Consider the following 19,238-nt stretch of genomic DNA (forward strand, 5'->3'; position numbering starts at 1 on the left):
CAGACTACAGCTGGTTCCTGAGACTGGGCAGTCCTCTGTGTGTCTGCATATTTGTGAGTCCCTACCTCCAACTGATGTGCTGCAGCATATGTGATGTGCACAGCAGACGGTGACCCAGGAGCCTCCTTACTAAAATGTCTCACCGAGATGCTAGTCTCTGTGATGATGGAGGGTGCAGGTTAATGCAGTGCCGAGGAGTCAGTGTTGTCCCCGGACTGGTCCTCCGGGGTGTGATGGGGACGAGCTACCCCACATGGCCCTGCATGGTTTGTTGGTGATCCTGCAGCACAAATGAAAAGATACATGGTGATATCTTGGGAAGAAGTGGACTGGGGGAGAGGGGTGACTCACTTGAAAAAAAAAATGAAAATGAAAATCGCTTATTGTCACGAGTAGGCTTCAGTGAAGTTACTGTGAAAAGCCCCTAGTCGCCACATTCCGGAGCCTATCCGGGGAGGCTGGTATAGGAATCGAACCGTGCTGCTGGCCTGCTTTAAAAGCCAGCGATTTAGCCCAGTGAGCTAAACCAGCCCCTTACTTTAGGGACATCATTTTCATGGGCTCATTTGGCTGTCACATGCCGACCTCCGCCAAGGAGATAGCCCGCTCTTGCACCTCCCTAGATAATGCCATTGCCCTCTGCTTGGTGGAGGTCAGAGTCCAGTCCAGGGCACCCCCTCCAGTCTTCTCCAGCTCCCTTCTGTTATGGGCCACTTTTTCCGAGGGCACACATAAAAGACATGATGAGATGCATGGATGTGAGTTACATGGGGGTGGGGGTGGGGTTTCTATAGCTGGTGGCATGTGTGTGGAATCGCCTGGCCAGAGAGGACAAACAGCTGGGTTTGGTGCAGGGTGGGATGTGAAGGAGATATGGGCAGGTGTGTTTTGATTGGCCTCCATGGGAGTGGGGGTCTGATGTGAGGAGTGAGGAACAGGAGTGATGCCAGTGGTGATGGCTCACCCGAGCTGCCTGAAGGAGGTCATTCATCCTCTTCCAGCTGTAACGATATGCAGATAGACATGTAATTTAGCTATGGCATTACCACTAGAGGGCACCACAAGATCCCACTATATATACTAGCTCCCAGAGGATCTTGGTCTCTTTCCACACAGGAGTAGCTAGACAACAATAGTGTAGTATAGGTAGATCACAGCTTAGACAACACGTGTAATTAAGATACAGTTTATGTAGTTAGATTTCATAACTTTATTTCTAGAGATCGTTCAGTAATGTCAAACTCATTTATTAGTTTTATCATTACTTAATAAATTTGTTTGCTTTACATCGAAGACTCATGTATTCTTCAGGATCATCAGCAACCAGTAATGACATATATTACTTCAACCCAATAATATAACAGCAGCACTACACGCCTGGTGAGGCTCACCGCACTTAGCACCTTAGCCACCTCTGCCCAGGCTTGGTTCATGACTGTCGGCGGTAGCCTCCTGCCCACCCTGGGAAGAGGTTGTTCCACCTCTCCTCCACTGCATCCAACATCCTCTCAAGCTCCGTGTCCGTGAAGCGTAGTGCTGGTCTTCATGGAGTCATTTTCTTTTCCGGAATGAGTGTATGTGGAGAGTGGAACGCTTATAAGCAGCTCCAGCTTGTCAAGTTCTCCAGAGCCAATATCGGCCCCAGCGAAACTGATGCTGATGGGAATGTGTATTCCTCTCGATTGACGCAAGCAGAGTGCTGGCCAATTAGCATGTCCTAAATTGCTCCGAAAATAGCAGCCCCAACAGGAACACAAACTGTACACAATTCAGTCTCAGCTTCAACATTTAGGGCGCGATCTACTGGCCACGTTGTGCCCAAACAACGATGCTATTTGGCTGGTAGATACCAGGCGATTCCTCTTCCGGGAGCCTCCCAGCTCGCCACACCTTGTGAGATCGAACGGGATCTTGCAAGATGTTATGATCTGATCTGAATCCCACCCATTGTGTGGGATTCAGTATTTGGCAAATTAGTGTGAGGCTAGCTGCCTTGCTTTAGTCTGCGCTCACCTGTTATACTAAGATCTGGGATCGAATCCCTTTGTCTCAGAGACCACAGGCAAGCACCGTTCAGCGCTGGTCTCCACAAATGGGGACCAGACAGAACGCTCTTGGGGGGGGGGGGGGGGGGGGGGGGGGGGGGGGGTTCCCAGGGGATCGGAGTCCCCCAAGTCTTTGCCCTCTGGGCAGGGTCGCATCCTGGCACTGCTGGTGCGACCTGGGCACCTTAGCACTACCAGCCTGGCATCCTAGCAGTGCCACATGGGTGCTAACCTGGCGCTGCCAACATGCCCAGATGGTCCTGCCAGCTGGCAGGGGCATTTTGGGGGGGGGGGGGGGTTCCCCGAGGACCGCCTTATAGGCGAGTTGGTTTTTTGGGGGGGGGTTGGGGGTCATAATAATAATCTTTATTGTCACAAGTAGGCTTACATTAACACTGCAATGAAGTCACTGTGAAAAGCCCCAAGACGCCACATTCCGGTGCCTGTTAAGGTACACAAAGGGAGAATTCAGAATGTCCAAATTACCTAACAGCACGTCTTTCGGAACCTGTGGGAGGAAACCGGAGCACCTGGAGGAAAGCCACGCAGACACGGGGAAAACATGCAGACTCCGCACAGACAGTGACCCAAGCCGGGAATCGAACCTGGGACCATGGCACTGTGAATCAACAGTGCTACCCACTGTCCTACTGTGCCGCCCTCATGTCGGGGTGGGGGGGGGGGGGGGGAAAACGAGAGATCGGGACGCTATCAGTGCAGGAAACGGGAGTAAGTATGGCCTCAGCGGGGCATTCCCAACAGATTGTGTGGTGTTTCTCAGCGCTGAGTGCCGGGAAACACCGGACTTAACGCACTCTTCACCCGACTTTGTTGCAATTTGGTTAGATCGTGCCCCTAGTCTCCCAAATGGAGAATCTCGCCCATTGTCTCTTTATGTTTACATAGAACATACAGTGCAGAAGGAGGCCATTCGGCCCATCGAGTCTGCACCGACCCACTTAAACCCTTACTTCTTACTTTGTTGGAAAACAAATGCAGGTGCTTGACAAATACTGTTCAATAAACAATATGTCTTGGCTTTCTAGCCAGCATAGCCCAGCACATTTATCTATTAAGTAATTGAGCCACTGAAGGCCCGGATATGACTTCGCTGACTCAGCCTGTGAGCAGGTAGGAGCGCTGTGGATCAGTTTGTAGTGCACTCACTTCATAACAAGAGGGTTGTGGTTTAATTCCTAGACTGACACTTCCTTTGTTGCAGGAGTGCTGCACTGACAAAAGTTCCTTCCTTTGGATGAGATATTAAAACAAAGCCCCATCTACACTCAGCTGAATATAAAAAAATGGGCAGTGGACTTAATCTTCATGTTTTGGCCAATATTTATTCCTCAATCAATACCACTGGGAAAAATAATCTGTGCTGTCTGGGAGTGGGAGAGCTTGCTGTACAGGAATTTCCTGCTGCATTTCTTAAACAACAATGGCTGGACTTCAAAAGCACTTCATTAGCTGCAAAGGGGGCGGCTGAGAAAGGTGCAATAAAAATGCAAGTCTCTCTTTCTTTGTCCATGATCTGAATGTCCTTGGGTTAGGGAGGGGAAAATAACTGGAGGTCTTCTTCCTATTACTATTCAAACCATGCTGGAAGTATGTATATTCATCCCCATGTTTTTTTTTTTTTTTTTCTTTTTTTTTCTTCTTTTTTTTTATAAATTTAGATTAGCCAATTATTTTTTCGAAATTAAGGGGCAATTTAGCGTGGCTAATCCACCTACTCTGCACATTTTTGGGTTGTGGGGGCGAAACCCACGCAGACACGGGGAGAACGTGCAAACTCCACACGGACAGTGACCCAGAGCCGGGATCAAACCTGGGACCTCAGCGCCGTGAGGCAGTTGTGCTAACCACTAGGCCACCGTGCTGCCCTATTCATCCCCATGTTGAACATGGGACCAACCTTGGAATCCCATATAACCTGCAAAGTCTTACTGTCAAGATTCGCGCATACCTAAGGACCCCTCTAGGCACCATACTGCAATTCAACACCAGTTGAACAACTTCAGCAAGACGGTGCCTTCAAGTGAAAGGTGTAAGTAAATGGCGCATATTTAAAATATATATTGCCAACCACAATGCATCACTTCAGTAAGCATGTGTGAATGTGAAAAACAGCAATTCTATATGGCTGAATTTTTTTAAATTAAAAGATTAGAGCACTGTGTTCCTGAGTAATCACTAGGAGATTGTTGCTTAAAATTTAATAAGAATTCTTGCGTCTCACATTAGATTATCCAAACACTGTAAACTAAAATATTCTGGGCTGCAAGCATAATAATAAAAGGGCATTAGACAAATTACTTAGCAACGTAAGTAGCTTATTCAACCACAAAGAATGAAAAAAAGGGCGACTGAAAGATGATACCACAGGTAGACAGACATATTGATATATTAACAGAGACCTTTGAGTGGCTATCCGGGCTGCCAGCCGTATTTACTCGAGTTGATCAAGTGAGCCATCACTTACCTGGGGGTTTAACTTTCACCTCCAGAATATTTGAAGATTTACTGGTTTTCCTCACCCACAGGCCCATCTGGTTTTGGTGCCACAGTTCAGCAATGCACTGGTATTTCCCCGCCTCCAAGTCACTGGCTTTAGAGATGACCAGACGGACATTATTGGACATTGTCTTGATTACCATCGTTTTATTTGTAAAGTCTGTTGCTTTGTCCCCCCAGGTAATGGATGTGTCATGTGCAAAGGTGATAATGTCATAGTTGTTCCTTGATCCAGCTGGCTGGAATTTCCACGTTACAGACACTGACACTCTGGAAGGATAGGTGGGTCTGATGAAACACTGGAGCTCAAATGCATTGTTGTAGATCACGGATGGTGTTCGTGTTATTGCAGTAACGCTGAAGCCTGTTTCTGTGAAGTAATCCAAAAAAAAAAAGCTGTTGACGTCAACTTACATGATCTAAAAACATTCCAAAATATCTCATGTCACAGAAGGATTCCAGAATCTTTTCCCTCTCAACCTTCTCCTCCCTGAAGGCAGCCACTTGCACACTGGTATTGTTCCATAGGTGTTGACCACCGTTAATATCTCTGCTGTGTGACCATTCTTTGTATGTAAACCCAGCCAGTAGATCTTATTTGACCATGGGAATATTTCAGTCAAGCTAGATTTTGGATTGTCAAGTAACTTACAATCTATTAGCTTGGTTACTGTAATAATTCCATGAGGCGCAGGATAAAATGAAAGGCAGGTTTAATCTCCAACACAAATAAAGCCGCAGCCACACCATACAAAACTGATGCCCCAGCGCGGGACTATCGCAAACTGCCGGTGCGGGTCTGGGGTTCGATATTTTAGGTCCCACTAGTGAGTCCCTATTGGGAAGGCCTCTGCTCATTCAACACAGGAGCTTATATTTTACGAAGCTCGCGGGGAGATCAGTCAGCGATCCCCTGTGGTCTTCGTGAGGGCTATAACAATCACAATATTCCAACTCCAGGCATATCACGTCAGAAAGATTATATTTACCTTCTGTTCCACCAACAAACACCAGCTCCACCCCCCCCCAACATCATGGATGATAGTTATTGGTCAGGCATGAAACAGCTCTCATGCATGGGCTAGACCAAGTCATAGAAGAAGTCAAATAATTCCTGCAGTGCAGAAGGAGGCCATTCGGTTCATCGAGTCTGCACCGTCCCTCCTAAGGAGCATCCCACCCATGCCCCCATCACGTAACCCATCTAAACGTTTTGGACAATAAGGGGCAATTTAATATGGCCAATCCAGCTAACCCACACATCTTTGTACTGTGGGAGGAAACCGGAGCACCCGGAGGAAATCCACGCAGACACGGGGAGAAAGTGCAAACTCCACACAGTCACCCATGGCCAGAATCGAACCTGGGTTCTTGGTGCTGTGAGGCAGTAGTGCTAACCACTGTGGCACCGTGCCACCCCAATGTTGCAGGAACACCTCAGGAGTGACAGTAACTCAACCTGCAAACAATGTGTGTGAGTGAGTTGGCACTGTCCTCCATATTACAATATATCCCAATAGCCAAAGCTTCCACTAGTTGGAGGTGCAGGGTTTCAGAAGATGCTTTTTTGTCTCTCTGCAACTCAATCTGTTGGATCCAATTCAATGTCCTCACATTGAAAATATCATGCTGTATTCATTAACTCCCCAGTAACCTTCTCCTTATTACATACTTCACAAGTTGAGATTCTAGCATGACAACTGAAATACGTTGTTTCATCAATATTTCCACCACAACATATCCTGTGTTAACCTAGTCTACATAAAATTGCTCCTTTTAATCAATCAGGCATTAACTAGACTAGTGCACAGAAACATCTTTCAGCCCTCAGGCTTTTTTGATGCAAGTACTTACCAAGAGGTGTTACCATCGCTACAATATGAGCAGATTTCTCTCCTATTTGTTGCCAATCTCCACCCACGTTCATGATCCATTCAGCCACCGTACAAACATAATCTCCATCGTCCAACATCACTGAGTTATGTAGCTGCAGCATGAAAGAATCCGAACGCTCTTTGGTCAGCCTGAGGTCTCCATTAGCAACACGCTTACGGTACAGTGCACCGATAACCTGAGTGCCGTCCTGTTGCAAGCTGATGATATCAGTGGCCTGTTTCTGTTTGTTGATTAGCTGCCAGGTGACAGAGAGACGACTGTGGTTCCTGATTGCCGAACGGACATCACAGGTGAATTGGAGCGAGTTACCCTCCAAAACCTTGGTAGTGTTACTGGTAACTGATGTACTCAGACTACTTTCTGCAGGGGACAAGATACTTTTAGTGCAATTGGTAGTTTTGTGGAAAGACAATTATAACAGACCCAAGGATTCATCTTGTTTCTGATCATAAGAATCAGTATATTTTACATATTATAAGAATTAATCGCAATGCCGATGAGTAAATGTTTTACAAATGGCTTTTATGAATGTTTTCTGGATAAGATTTCTGTTTTCTTTAGGACATACAGAACAATTCATAGCATAGATTATTTGATCAATGCTATTTTGATTCTGGAAGTAATCTATTTTTGTTGCTATAAGTCTAGGGTAAACTGCTTGGGAGTCACACACAGGTTTGCAGAGGACGGGGAAGGATGGTTAGTCAACTGTCTTTGTCCATAGGTTATCCATGATTAGGTTTAGATTGATTGGCCAGACACCATTGTTAATATACGTAATATTACTATTGTGAGGAGAAATACTATAATTTTCCCTAATGGTTGAACCGCCAACATAAGGTTTTAGTTTTTTTAAAAAGCTGCCTGCTCCATGCATTATTTCCCAGTTACTGACTCCATCTTTCTCCCTGACAACAATCCGAGATTAAGCCAGTGTGTTGGCAACATTGGTGCCACATTTGATCCCAAGATGAGCTCCGGCCTTAAATTTTCGCCATCACTAACACTACCGATTTCCACCTCCATAACATCATCTGACTTAGTCTCTGGGTGTGATTCTCCCCAAAATTCCTAAGTTAATTTGTGGCGGGTTTTTCAGGGAGTTCCCGCTGGTTCTGCTGGCGAGTTCCTCACTGCTATTCAATGACGCTTAGTCACTTTTTTGGGGCCCTGGGGAGTTTCTCTCTGGTTTAGCCCACACTTGGAATTTTGTTTAGCACTGGGAAGCTGAACTCAGATATTGGGCCGCCATTTTGAAAGGGTGCCGTGATATCTAAGTGACCTTGTGGGTCCCCCACACTCCCCACCTAAGGGCAATGTCATCCCCCCAGACAAATGGACGCTATACCATCACCCACCTAACCTCCCGGAAGCCCCTATTTACCTTCCCTGCACATCCCACCGTTCAAACCCCACCCTCATTTCATTGGCATGGCCCACCCTCCCCCCTCTCCTCCCCCCACCCTTGGCAGTGTGCCCTGGCACTTGGGCACCTATCGGGGCCAGGCTGCAGGTTTACGGCCTACATCTGCGAGCGTCATTCGGTTCTGCCATTTGGGGTGGGGTTCTGACTTCGACCTCTCGCAAGACTCCTGCAGGCCTTTCCCGGCATTCTCCAGCCGCATTATGCTCATCTGTTGGTGAAACCCTTGCTCTTGCCTTCATTACCTCTAGATTCAGCTTTTGTGATTAGCACTGAGGCTTCACAGCGCTAGGGTCCCAGGTTCGATTCCCTGCTGGGTCACTGTCTGTGCAGAGTCTGTACGTTCTCCCCATGTGTGTGGGCTTCCTCCGGGTGCTCCTGTTTCCTGCCATAGTCCAAAGACGTGCAGGTTAGGTGGATTGGCCCTGATAAATTGCCCTTAGTGACCAAAAAAAGGTTAGGAGGGGTTATTGGGTTACAGGGATAGGGTGGAAGTGAGGGCTTAAGTGGGTTGGTGCAGACTCGATGGGCCGAATGGCCTCCTTCTGCACTGTATGCTCTATGTTCTTTTCCACAGTATTCTTGGCTGGTCTGCCATATTTTACCCTCCAAAACTTGAGGTCACCCAAAATCCAGTTGGCATGTCTTAATTCACAGTAAGTCCCGTTCCCCTATCATTCCTATGCTTGGTGACTTACATTGGCTTCTGGACAAGCAAGGTCTTGACTTTACATTTCTCACCCTTGCAGCCAAATCCCTCAATGGTTTTGCACCTCCCTATCTCTGTAATCTCCTCCAGCCCCTTAGCCCTCTGAATCATCCCTGTTCCTTTAATTCTGGCCTCTTGTGAATTCCCAATTAGAATTGCTTCACAATTAGTGGCTGTGCCTTTAGTTGCCTGAGCCCTAAAGTCTGGAATTCCCACCCTGCATTTCTCTGCCTCTCCACTTTGCTTCCCTCCTTTAAGACAGTCCACCTCTTTAACAAAGGTCCTGGCCAGCTGACCTAAAATCCCCTTAAGTGGATCATTACCATACATTCTTTTATAAGGCTGCCGAGAAGCAACTTGGAACATTTCAATACGTTAAATGTACTATATAAATAGGTTTTTGTTCACAATGTGTTAGAGTGAGCATTTTCTGGTTAAAAAGTAGTTACTGTTACATCAACATAGTATGCAAAATAACTTTTAAATTCGGGTTTTGTTCTGGTTCAGCCAGAAGCAGCCTAAATCTGGGCATATATATGATGTGATTTCCTAAATTCTTCTGTTGCGTTCAGTGCAATGGTTGCATTGAAGCAGGATGCTGTATGTACTCCTCTTTGCATTTAAGTAAAGGATACCACAGAAGGATTTGTTGTTTTGATGACAGTAATATTAATTTTCCAGAAAGAAATGATTCAATTATGATTTGGTATAATCTTATTCCAGAAAACATTGTTCAAAATCTTTAGCCTGAGCAATATAGTCTGGTCGTCTTGTGCACGTCATTGGTTTGGAGAGATCACATGATGGTCAGCAAATTGATTTCCAATGTGCACCCCAACAACCGGAAATTAATTGTTTGCCTCCTGGCAACACCGTCCAGATTGATTTCTAGATAAGATCAAGTTCCAATTCAGAAGAAATGTCCAGTTACCTTTGGATGCTGACTTTTGTATTGACCACGAGTAACAATTGTTGCAAAGAATATATTTACATTACGGGTGAGTAAACTGTTTCAATTGGCCTTGCTACTTTATCAGGGCAAAGAGCAGGTATAAGTCTGGAAGCTGTTACGGGCAATGTCGCTGTAACATGTTCATGCCAAATTCTATTTTAATGGAGGGATTAACTCACAAAAAGGGTGCATGCTGTGGATGGAATAACATCCTGACACAAGAAAGTTAGAATAAAAATGATCATAACTGCAGCTGCTGCCACATTGACTCTGATTTTGAAATGGTGAATTTGTGAAGTTAGCTCTTAAGGAGCATACTGATTAGACTTAAACGGGCCAAGATTTTAATTTGAACCGTAGTTGGGAGTATAAATGATACATTTGGAAAATTGATTTTATGCGATCAGCAACTGAATAGGGACAGGTAGAAATTCTGATGGGGAAGAGGGCAGGAGTTCTCTTTATTCCTCCCCTTCGTTTAAACACATTGCTTTAATGTTACTGTCTAAATTGTCCATCAAATCGTTTTGAAAACCTTTAGTCAGAGCCCTTCCAATAAAAGCATGTCAGTGTCACGCACGTTCATGATCCTTTTCATTATTTCACAGAAGATGCGCATACTTTCATGCAAATAAATTTAAAATTTGACATTAATACCGTAATGATTTGGCTGCTTTTGTGAAAGTAAAGCTTCTCTCACTTTTTTGGGGAAAGATGAAAGGCAAAAACATCAAAGTGAAATGTTCTCAATACTAACACTGACTAATGATTTTCAGTCAACACTCTGGTCAGATTTTGTTTGCACCTATATGAGTAATATAACTGACATCAGAATCTGCAGGCGGATCATTGAGATCTTGCAGACTGTGCTGTGACTAATGTCAAATTTGATGAGCAAAAAACTATGGGCGGGATTCTCCCATACGCGGCAGGGCGAGGGGGGTCCCGGTGGGACGGTGTGGCTTGAACCACTCCGGCATCGGCCTGCCCCAAAGGTGCGGAATCCTCCGCACCTTCAGGGGCTAGGCCAGCGCCCGAGTGGTTTGCGCGCCGCCGGCCGGCGTGGAAGGCCTTTGGCGCAACGCTAGCTGGGGCCAAAGGGAATCTGCCGGCTGGCGCGGGTCCACGCATGCGTGGGAGCGTCAGCGGCTGCTGATGTCATTCCCGTGCATTCACGGGGGGGGGGGGGGGTTCACCTACGCGTTGACCATCGCGGAGGCTGACACGGCCGGCGCGTAGGAAAAGAGTGCCCCCACGGCACAGGCCCGCCCACGGATCGGTGGGCCCCGATCGCGGGCCAGGCCACCGTGGGGGCAAACCCCCCCCCCCGGGGCCAGATCCCCCCGCACCCCCCCAGGACCCCGGAGCCCGCCCGATCAGGTCCCACCGGTAAGGGACCTAGTCTAATTTACGCCGGCGGGACTGGCAAAGAACCAGCGGGTCTTCGGCCCATCGTGGGCTGGAGAATCGCCGGGGGGGGCCGCTGTGTGCGGCCGCCAACTAGCGCGCGCGAGTCCCGCCCCCGCCAAATCTCCGGTGCTGGAGAATTCGACAGCCAGCGGGGGCGGGATTCACGCTGCCCCCCCACCCCGGCGATTCTCTGACCCGGCGGGGGGTTGGAGAATCCCGCCCTCTGTCACTCATAATTAAAAGTTCTTATAAACAGATGCTTTGGAGTAAGATTGCGGCATGACAGCAAAATTCTTGTTATAAAAATTAATTGGTGAGCTCTTAATAATAACAATAATCTTTATTGTCACAAGTAGGCTTACAGTGACACTGCAATGAAGTTACTGTGAAAAAGCCCCGGTTACATTTTTTGTTTGTGTTTAATTTCTCTCTAAAAGGGCAATTCCGGTCTAAATTACCCCTTCCTTTGACGATACATCTTTTTTACAAACATGTTCTGGATCTGATAACTGGGCCATAATAAACCCAGATTCCTTTGCAAAGTGATTCAAAACAAGCAGACCCTTATGTAACCATGGGAAAGTTTTTTCTTAGTTTCCTTATATGCTGATAAGAGCTGCGTCACTAAGCAACAATATTTCCACAGAGCCTGAAGCAACCTTGACAGTACGATAACTGAAACTTAACTCTGATTAGATTCTTTGAATTTAAAATATGAGACAACATTAGTTGCGGAGAAAGACCATTTGTGACAAAAAGCACCCTCGCTAGAGGCACTGTTTCATCAAATCAACTTCTTTGTCTGGCTGAAAGAGCACACAAAGAATTCTAGAATTTCTCTGCCATTATTCCAACCTACCAAAAAATTGCATGCTGTCAATTCTTCAAGGGGCAGAAATGGTATTTGGACAGTTACTTACTGACAGGCTGGACATTGATTAAAACTTTAGTAGATTTGTTGGTATGCCTGGCAATGAATTCTCCTGTAACAGTTTTCTCATGCTCAGTGGCTCGACAATGGTATTTGCCACTGTCCTCCAGTTGCACATGGTAGATTTTCAGCAGGTACGTTGTATCTGTCTCCTTTGTAAACCTTACATATCCCAGATGATCTCTGGTTGTGTATTCAACCTTGACTGTCGGTACAGCATTGCGACCAATGTTGGCAATTGGTGTGCCATTAAAAATCCACAACACAGAGAAATATCGGTCTTGTATATTTTGAGCCTCAATGACGCATCTTAACTCCATGGTATCTCCAACAGTGAAGGTTCTCCTTTCATTCTCCAACTGTACACTGAAGTTCTTATCTGTAACAGAACACGGACATGCAGATGAAATTAGAACATGGGAATCTAGCAATGAAGAATTACAGCCAAAAGCTTGTTTGTCAAGTCCTGGGACTGTTTGCTACCCATACTGTTACCCATATCTGCTGATTGCACTTTGCCCTTGCAATCATCAAAGCTTCTCTGCCTATTTCCTAATGCTTCTGATTCTTGTAGAAATTACACCTACTCTCCGGTGTAACTTTGTCATGGAGTCAGAATCATTATGGCACACAAAGGAGGCCATTTAGTCCATTAAGTCCCTGACAGCTCTCCATTGGAGCAATCCACTTAGTCCCATTCCTTTTGAGTTCTGCAAATGTATTTCTCTGCCAGTCCTCCGCAGCCCAACCAGGAAAAGTAGACATGGCTGATGAAGCCAGGGGCCTTACAGACGACACAAGATAGGCACAAAATATACTGGCTGGAATTCTGCGGTCGCTGGGATTCACTTTGCCTTCTGGCAGTGCCCCCCTGCCAGTGGGTTTCATGGCAGCGTGGGAAGGTTTCAATAGGAAATCCAATTGACAAGCGGCGGGAGGATAGAATCCTGCCACCAGCCAAAGCAAGCGCGGTCGAGAAACTAGAGACTGGGACTGGAGAATCCCGCCCATTTAAAAAAATACACGACTGAGTGCTCCATGGATATCACTGGGGCTGCCTATCCTGCTTGTGGGCCCTTTGTTTTGGTTAAAAATGTAACACAGCCCCCCAGGGCTGCTACTGGAGGCCCACATCTATTTAGCTTCCTCACGCAGCACAAAGTCAATGAGTCAATTTACATAAACACCAACCAGCTAGCGTCACTGAAACAATGAGAAACATGATAAAGAATTTGCTTGACCTGCTAAATGGGAGTACATCAGTTGTATGCAGCTGACTGCCAAATAAGCAAGAGCATTACCATCTAAACCAAGCATATTTTAAGCAGCTGAACTGGATTCATCCTGCACTATTTTTTCTCCAGCCCCTGCTGGAGAGGTGGCCACTGCTGGGACTACAGCCAGTCCCAAAATAAGAGGAGCTAATGGAGGCCTGGCTGAAGGTAAGAACACCGTGTCGGTGAGGCCTGGCTAACAGGCGCCAGCTAGAGGAATGAGCAGGTTGGGGAGTTGAGCTCGACAATCTTGGGTAGCAGGGAGGGAAAAGAGTGAAAGTGGGAGAATGACCTTGGAGTAGTTGCCTTTGATAGGCACATGGGACCCCAAATGCAGGTACCACATTCCTTGCCCGACACCAGCCCATGCAGCTAAAGCGACCATTTAAGGGTCTCGATAGGCCCAAGGGCAGGTAGATGGCCTGATACTTCCACTCCCCCCCCCCCCCCCCCCCTCCTTCCCCTCCCCCTGTAAAATAGGAGACATATCAGGGCCAGGCAAATAGACAGGCATGTCACATGCTGGCAGAGATGGGTAATATTCTGGCCATTATCTCTGCTTATTCATATAATGGCTATACTGATCATGGCCTTTGAATGATAACTACTTACCGGTAGCTTTTATATTCACCATCGTCTTGCCAGTGCGCTTAGTAGCTATGGTGAACCAAGATCTGTCTGGATCTTGGATCCACTCTCTAGCCTCACAGTAGAACTCTCCCTGATCAAATGCTTGCAGTTGGTAGATGGTGAGTTTAAATGAAGTCACTCCAATCTTATCCAGTCGTACATCTCCTGATGCCTGTCTCTGCCTATATGACTCTCCAGAACGTAGAATGAAATCTCGTGTCAGAGAGATGACCTTGAGATTCTGATCTCCCTTCTGTAGGTACCATGCGACAGCCACGTGTGTGTGCTGGGATGTTTGCCTGGATACTTCACAACTCAATTCCAGGGAGTCACCTTCGACTTTATTCAGGGTCTGGGGTGCCGATACTGCACTGAGCGTGTCTGGAATGACTGGAAGAGAAAGAGAGAAAAATGATCAAAGGGATGTAGGCATCTCAAATATATATTGAAAAGAGTTACGGTAGTGCAGCAGTGCTTGAGGGTCAATTATTTGCGAATAACGTTTGTTTAATTTCTTGGATGAGCATTGCTGGTGTACTTTGCAGGTTTGGGGAAGGAAAACAGGAACTGTCTGTCTCGCAACTCTAATCCCCCTGGAGACCGTTGATCCAAACCATGGAAGAGCTCACAGGTGAATACGGTCCTTAGGGTTATGGAGTTTTCGCAGCTGGGATATAAAAGGTTAGTGAGAAAAACATATGGAAACAATGGAAGAGTTGGAGGTTTGCATTATTCATGAGGGGGAGAAAAACTGTTTTAGCAGTGGTGTTCGGTTCTTATTCTTTCATTCTCTAAGAATTACATCATAGATCTTAACACATGAACGCACTGGTCTGAAACTATCAGTAGACATGAATATATTTTCTAAAATTAGAGAGGGCCATTTCAGACCATGAAGCATTCATGTATTTATATCTCATTTTGTAATTCCAAAACACAAGTCTAAAAAAAACAAGCATTAATTTCCACACGTTCACAGAAGCTTTCCGGGACATTTTGTTATCTAATGTTCGTGAGGAATGGATCACTGATGCCCAGCAGGATTTTCAAAATGCCAAGACACCGGCAACATATCAGATTCTTTCCTGAAGGGATATTAACAATATCATGCTAAATGTTCCTATGCCCTCCAATGCTTTTTTTTTCTTCTTTTTTAAAAATAAATTTAGTGTACCCAATTCATATTTTTTCCAATTAAGGGGCAATTTAGCATGTTCAATCCACCTACCTTGCACATCTTTGGGTTGTGGGGGCAAAACCCTTGCAAACACGGGGAGAATGTGCAAATTCCACATAGACAGTGAACGAGAGCCAGGATTGAACCTGGGACCTCGGCGCCGTGAGGCAACAGGGCTAACCCACTGCGCCACCGTGCTGCCCCTGCCCTCCAATGCTGACCCCACTGGAGTTTGTAGAGTTGGTTGAGGACGGCGAAAAGCACAGCATTGTTACCTTTTTCTTCCATGCAGCTAGGAAATCAGGTTCCTACTCACTACTGAGGGTTATGGATGCCTGGGACCTTTCACCACCCTCTCCTGCCATTCCCCTGGACTCAGTAATGCTCCTCTTGACTTCCTGACCTCCTAATAATAATAATAATAGTAATAATAATCGCTTATTGTCATAAATAGGCTTCAATTAAGTTACTGTGAAAAGCCCCTCATCACCACATTCCGGTGCCTGTTCAGGGAGGCCGGTACGGACAATTCTTGTCTATTTTATTAGAAAACTCACCTTTGCTTCAGAGATCCAGGGTGTTCTACTAGCATGGATGCTCTCCCCCCAGAAGAGGAACACTTGCAACATTTGGGATTCAATACACTTCATATCACGCAGTGCACTGTCTACCAGTAATCTACCAGGTTCCTGCTGAGCCAGAAACATGAGATCTCCTGGCAAAAGGACTGACATTAGTTTTATAAGGAAGAGGCAGAAGTCCTGCCAATAAGGCCAACTGAGAAATCCCATAATTAACAAAAACTAGCATAACTGAGAGATACCCACCCCTGAGAAAATTTGGTGCCATCAACTCCATTTGAACCAAACATATTTGATTGAATTTTTAAAAGTTGTCATTAAGCTCTATGATAGACATACGAGAAAACTCAAGATGATAGAATGCCATTGTTGTCACTGGGATTATTTCATTTGTTCCCACTAACATGTTATGAGAAATATTGGGTGGAATTTTACCAAAATTTGTCAGTGTCAGGCTCTGACTGAAAACCAGCATGTATCTCTCCAGATGCACAACTGAGTTTTATCATAGAATATCATAGAATTTACAGTGCAGAAGGAGGCCAATCGGCCCAATTTCAGACCAATTTTTCTGGCAACCTGTGCATAGTAAATCTGGGGGCGCAGTTTATTCCAACTCCCTGGTGGGTCGGGGCCTGGTACAGAAATCAGGCGCCATCTTTATGGGGTGCCCTGATCTGAAAATAAACTTCCCCTCCACCACCCTTACAAACATAGAGGATTCCCAGCCCCACACGCATCGGGGCAAAACCCCCCTCCCCAACCATCGGCGCATCAGGGGCTCTCATCCTCCCCCATCTCCCCACCACTTAAGTATCAGGGGCTCTCCCGTACCCCCCCCCAACTACTCCACCACAAGTGTCGCGGTCTCTTCTCCTCCCCCCCTCCTCACCTCACAATTATTGGGGGCTCTTCTCTCCTCGATCCCACTCCACCACACAAATGTCAGGGGCTTTATCCCCCTCTCCTCCCCACCACACAGGTATCTGAGGGTCTCTCCTCCCCACCACTGTACAAATATCGGGGGCTTTCCCATCCCCTCACCCTATCATCACCACCAGGGAAATATCGGGGCACACCCCCACCCCTCAGGCATCAGCCCTTTCACACATAAAGGGAACCCCCACCATGGTGCTCCCAGAAGACCCACCCCTACCATTGCCAAGGGACAGTGCCAACACTCAGTGCTAGGGCACAACCTGGGCATGTCCCTCTTTACCAGGGGCAATATTTATCTTCGCGCCCCAACAGGTTCCCCCTTGGCTGATTCCTGTTTTTATCTAGCTGTTGTTAACCTCGCCAACATCACGTCATGTCACCGAATATGAATATTCAGTGAGGGAGTATCATGTGGCTGGGAAGCCATTTAATTAGACTGAAATTTATTCAAATGTATGGAAATGGTGTACCGGCCCTTTCTGGGCGGAACTTTGTTTCATCACCGGTAAGACGTGGGAAGAATATGGAAACGAGATCTCGCCGTTAACGCTGACGGCCAATGCAGGTTCAAAAGCACCCTTATTGCTTTTAAGGCAAAAGGCTTCAGTTGTTCTTTTTTGCTTAATAATAAATTAATTACTTCAAATTGTTACAATAACACCATAAGTAACTTGTAGCTATAAATTCTCTACTCTTGACACGCATTAAAAAACATATGCTCCGGGAATGTGGCCAGCATTTATTGTCCATCCCCAATTATAACAGAATGAGATGGTGAGCTATTTTCTTCAACCATGTAGCGTAGGTACATTCAGAGTGCTAATTGGAAGGGAGTCAAGAATTTGGACCCAGTGGCGCTGAAGGAATGGCGATACAGTACCAAGTCAGAATGGTGTGTGGCTTTGAGGGGAGCTTGCAGGTGATGGTGTTCCCATGTGCCTACTTCCCCTGTTCTTCTGGGTCGTAGAGGTCGCAGGTTTGGCAGGTGCTGTTGATGGAGATTTAGCGAGTTACTGCAATGCATCTTGTTGGTGGTACACACTGGTGCACTATGCATCAGTAGTGGAGGGAGTGAATGTTGAAAGTGGTGAATGGGGTGGCAATCATGCATGCTGCTTTGTGCTGGATTTTGCTGAGTTTTTTCAGTATTAATGGAACTGCACTTTTCCACTTTTCCATCACACTCCTGATTTGTGACTTGTAGATGGTGGGCATGATTAGGGGAGTCAGGAGATGAGCGACTCTCTGCAGAATTCCTAGTCTCTGATCTGCTCTTGTAACCACAGTATTTATATGACTAGTCCAGTTCAGTTTTTGGATGATAGTAACCCCTAGAAGTATTGATAATGGAGGATTCAGCAATGATAACGTCAGAAATAGTAAAGGAAAGGTTAGCTTTTCTCTTGTTGGAGATAGTGGTTGCCTGGCTCTTCTGTGATGTGAATGTTACTTGCCACTTATCAGCTTATGGAAGTAGAATCCTTCAGTATCTAAGGAGTCGCGAATGGAACTGAACATTGTGCAAACATCAGTGAACATCCCCCACTTCTGACCTTATGATGGAGGGAAGGTCATTGATGAAGCAGCTGAAGATGGTTGGACCTTGGACACTACCCTGAGGATCTCCTGCAGTGATGTCTCGACACAAATGATTGACCTCCAACAACCACCTTCCTTTATGCTTGGTGCGACTCCAACAAGAGTTTCCCCTGATAACCATTGACTCCAGGTTTGCTAGGGCTCCTTCATGTCAAATGCTGCCTTAATGTCAAAAGCCGTCACTCTCATCTCACCTCTGGAATTCAGCTCTTTTGTCCATGTTTGGATCAAGGCTGTAATGAGGTCAGGACCTAAGTGGCCCTGGCAGAATCTATACTGAGCAGGTTATTGCTAAGCAAGTGCCATTTAACAGCATTGTCGATTACACCTTCCATCACTTTGCTGATGATTGAGAATAGGCTGATGGGGTGGTAATTGGCAAGGTTGAATTTGTCCTGCTTTTTGTCAAGACATACCTGGGCAATTTCCACAGTGACGGTAGATGCCAGTGTACTGGAACAGCTTGGCTAGAGGCTCAGTTAGTTCTGGAGCATAAGTCTTCAGTACTATTGCTGGAATATTGTCAGGACCCAAAATGGTTTCTCTATGCACAATTCAAGACAACAGGGCCGGAAATGTGCTTGGCCTTATTCCACGGGTGGGAGTGCAGTGGGCCGGTACTACAGGAGATTGATCTTGTCAATGTTCAGGGGTTAGTTCGTTCAAATCATTGTGTTGGAACAGGGCACAAGTCTTGTCCAACCAAGATAGCAATCAAAAGGTCTTGAAACTCCAGAATGGGGGTGGAGGTAAGTGTGGATAGACGCATGGAGGCTGAAGGAACATCAGAAGCAGATCCAGAACAAGATTTTAAAGCCTGCATTTGGTTAAAGGGACTTAGGTTAGTGGAAGGGGGAAGATGATACCGCCTGACAACAGAGTACGAGTGTTTCAAAATTTCTGGATCACTATTTGGAAGTGGTGCTTACTGAAATGAGGGATTGTCATGTCACATGGAAGGAGCTGGAAAGGTGGGGAAAAGCACCTTCTTAATGCCAAGGGCCTCCATCCCTCCATCCCTAATATGTAGCTGAATTTTTTTATTTAAAAAAAATATTTTATTAACGCATTTATAAACTTTTAGCAACAATTTTCAAGAGGAAAAACAACAAAGTAAACAACACCCACCTAACCAACAAGCACACCCAGCCAACG

General features: G+C 46.1%; 1 protein-coding gene across 1 annotated transcript in view; it reads right to left on the reverse strand.

Annotated features, from left to right (window-relative positions):
- Positions 1–19,238, reverse strand: part of LOC119968962 (immunoglobulin superfamily member 3-like) — a 237,936-nt gene that overhangs the window by 51,982 nt on the left and 166,716 nt on the right. Inside the window, exons 3-6 of the mRNA XM_038802017.1 lie at positions 13,770–14,177; positions 11,873–12,262; positions 6,417–6,818; positions 4,531–4,932 (exon numbers count right to left, since the gene is read on the reverse strand). Of these exons, the coding sequence (XP_038657945.1) occupies positions 4,531–4,932; positions 6,417–6,818; positions 11,873–12,262; positions 13,770–14,177 (1,602 nt within the window). The remainder of the gene's footprint in view (positions 1–4,530; positions 4,933–6,416; positions 6,819–11,872; positions 12,263–13,769; positions 14,178–19,238) is intronic.

The sequence above is a fragment of the Scyliorhinus canicula genome, chromosome 7, assembly GCF_902713615.1.
Source record: "Scyliorhinus canicula chromosome 7, sScyCan1.1, whole genome shotgun sequence".
Taxonomy (NCBI): domain Eukaryota; kingdom Metazoa; phylum Chordata; class Chondrichthyes; order Carcharhiniformes; family Scyliorhinidae; genus Scyliorhinus; species Scyliorhinus canicula.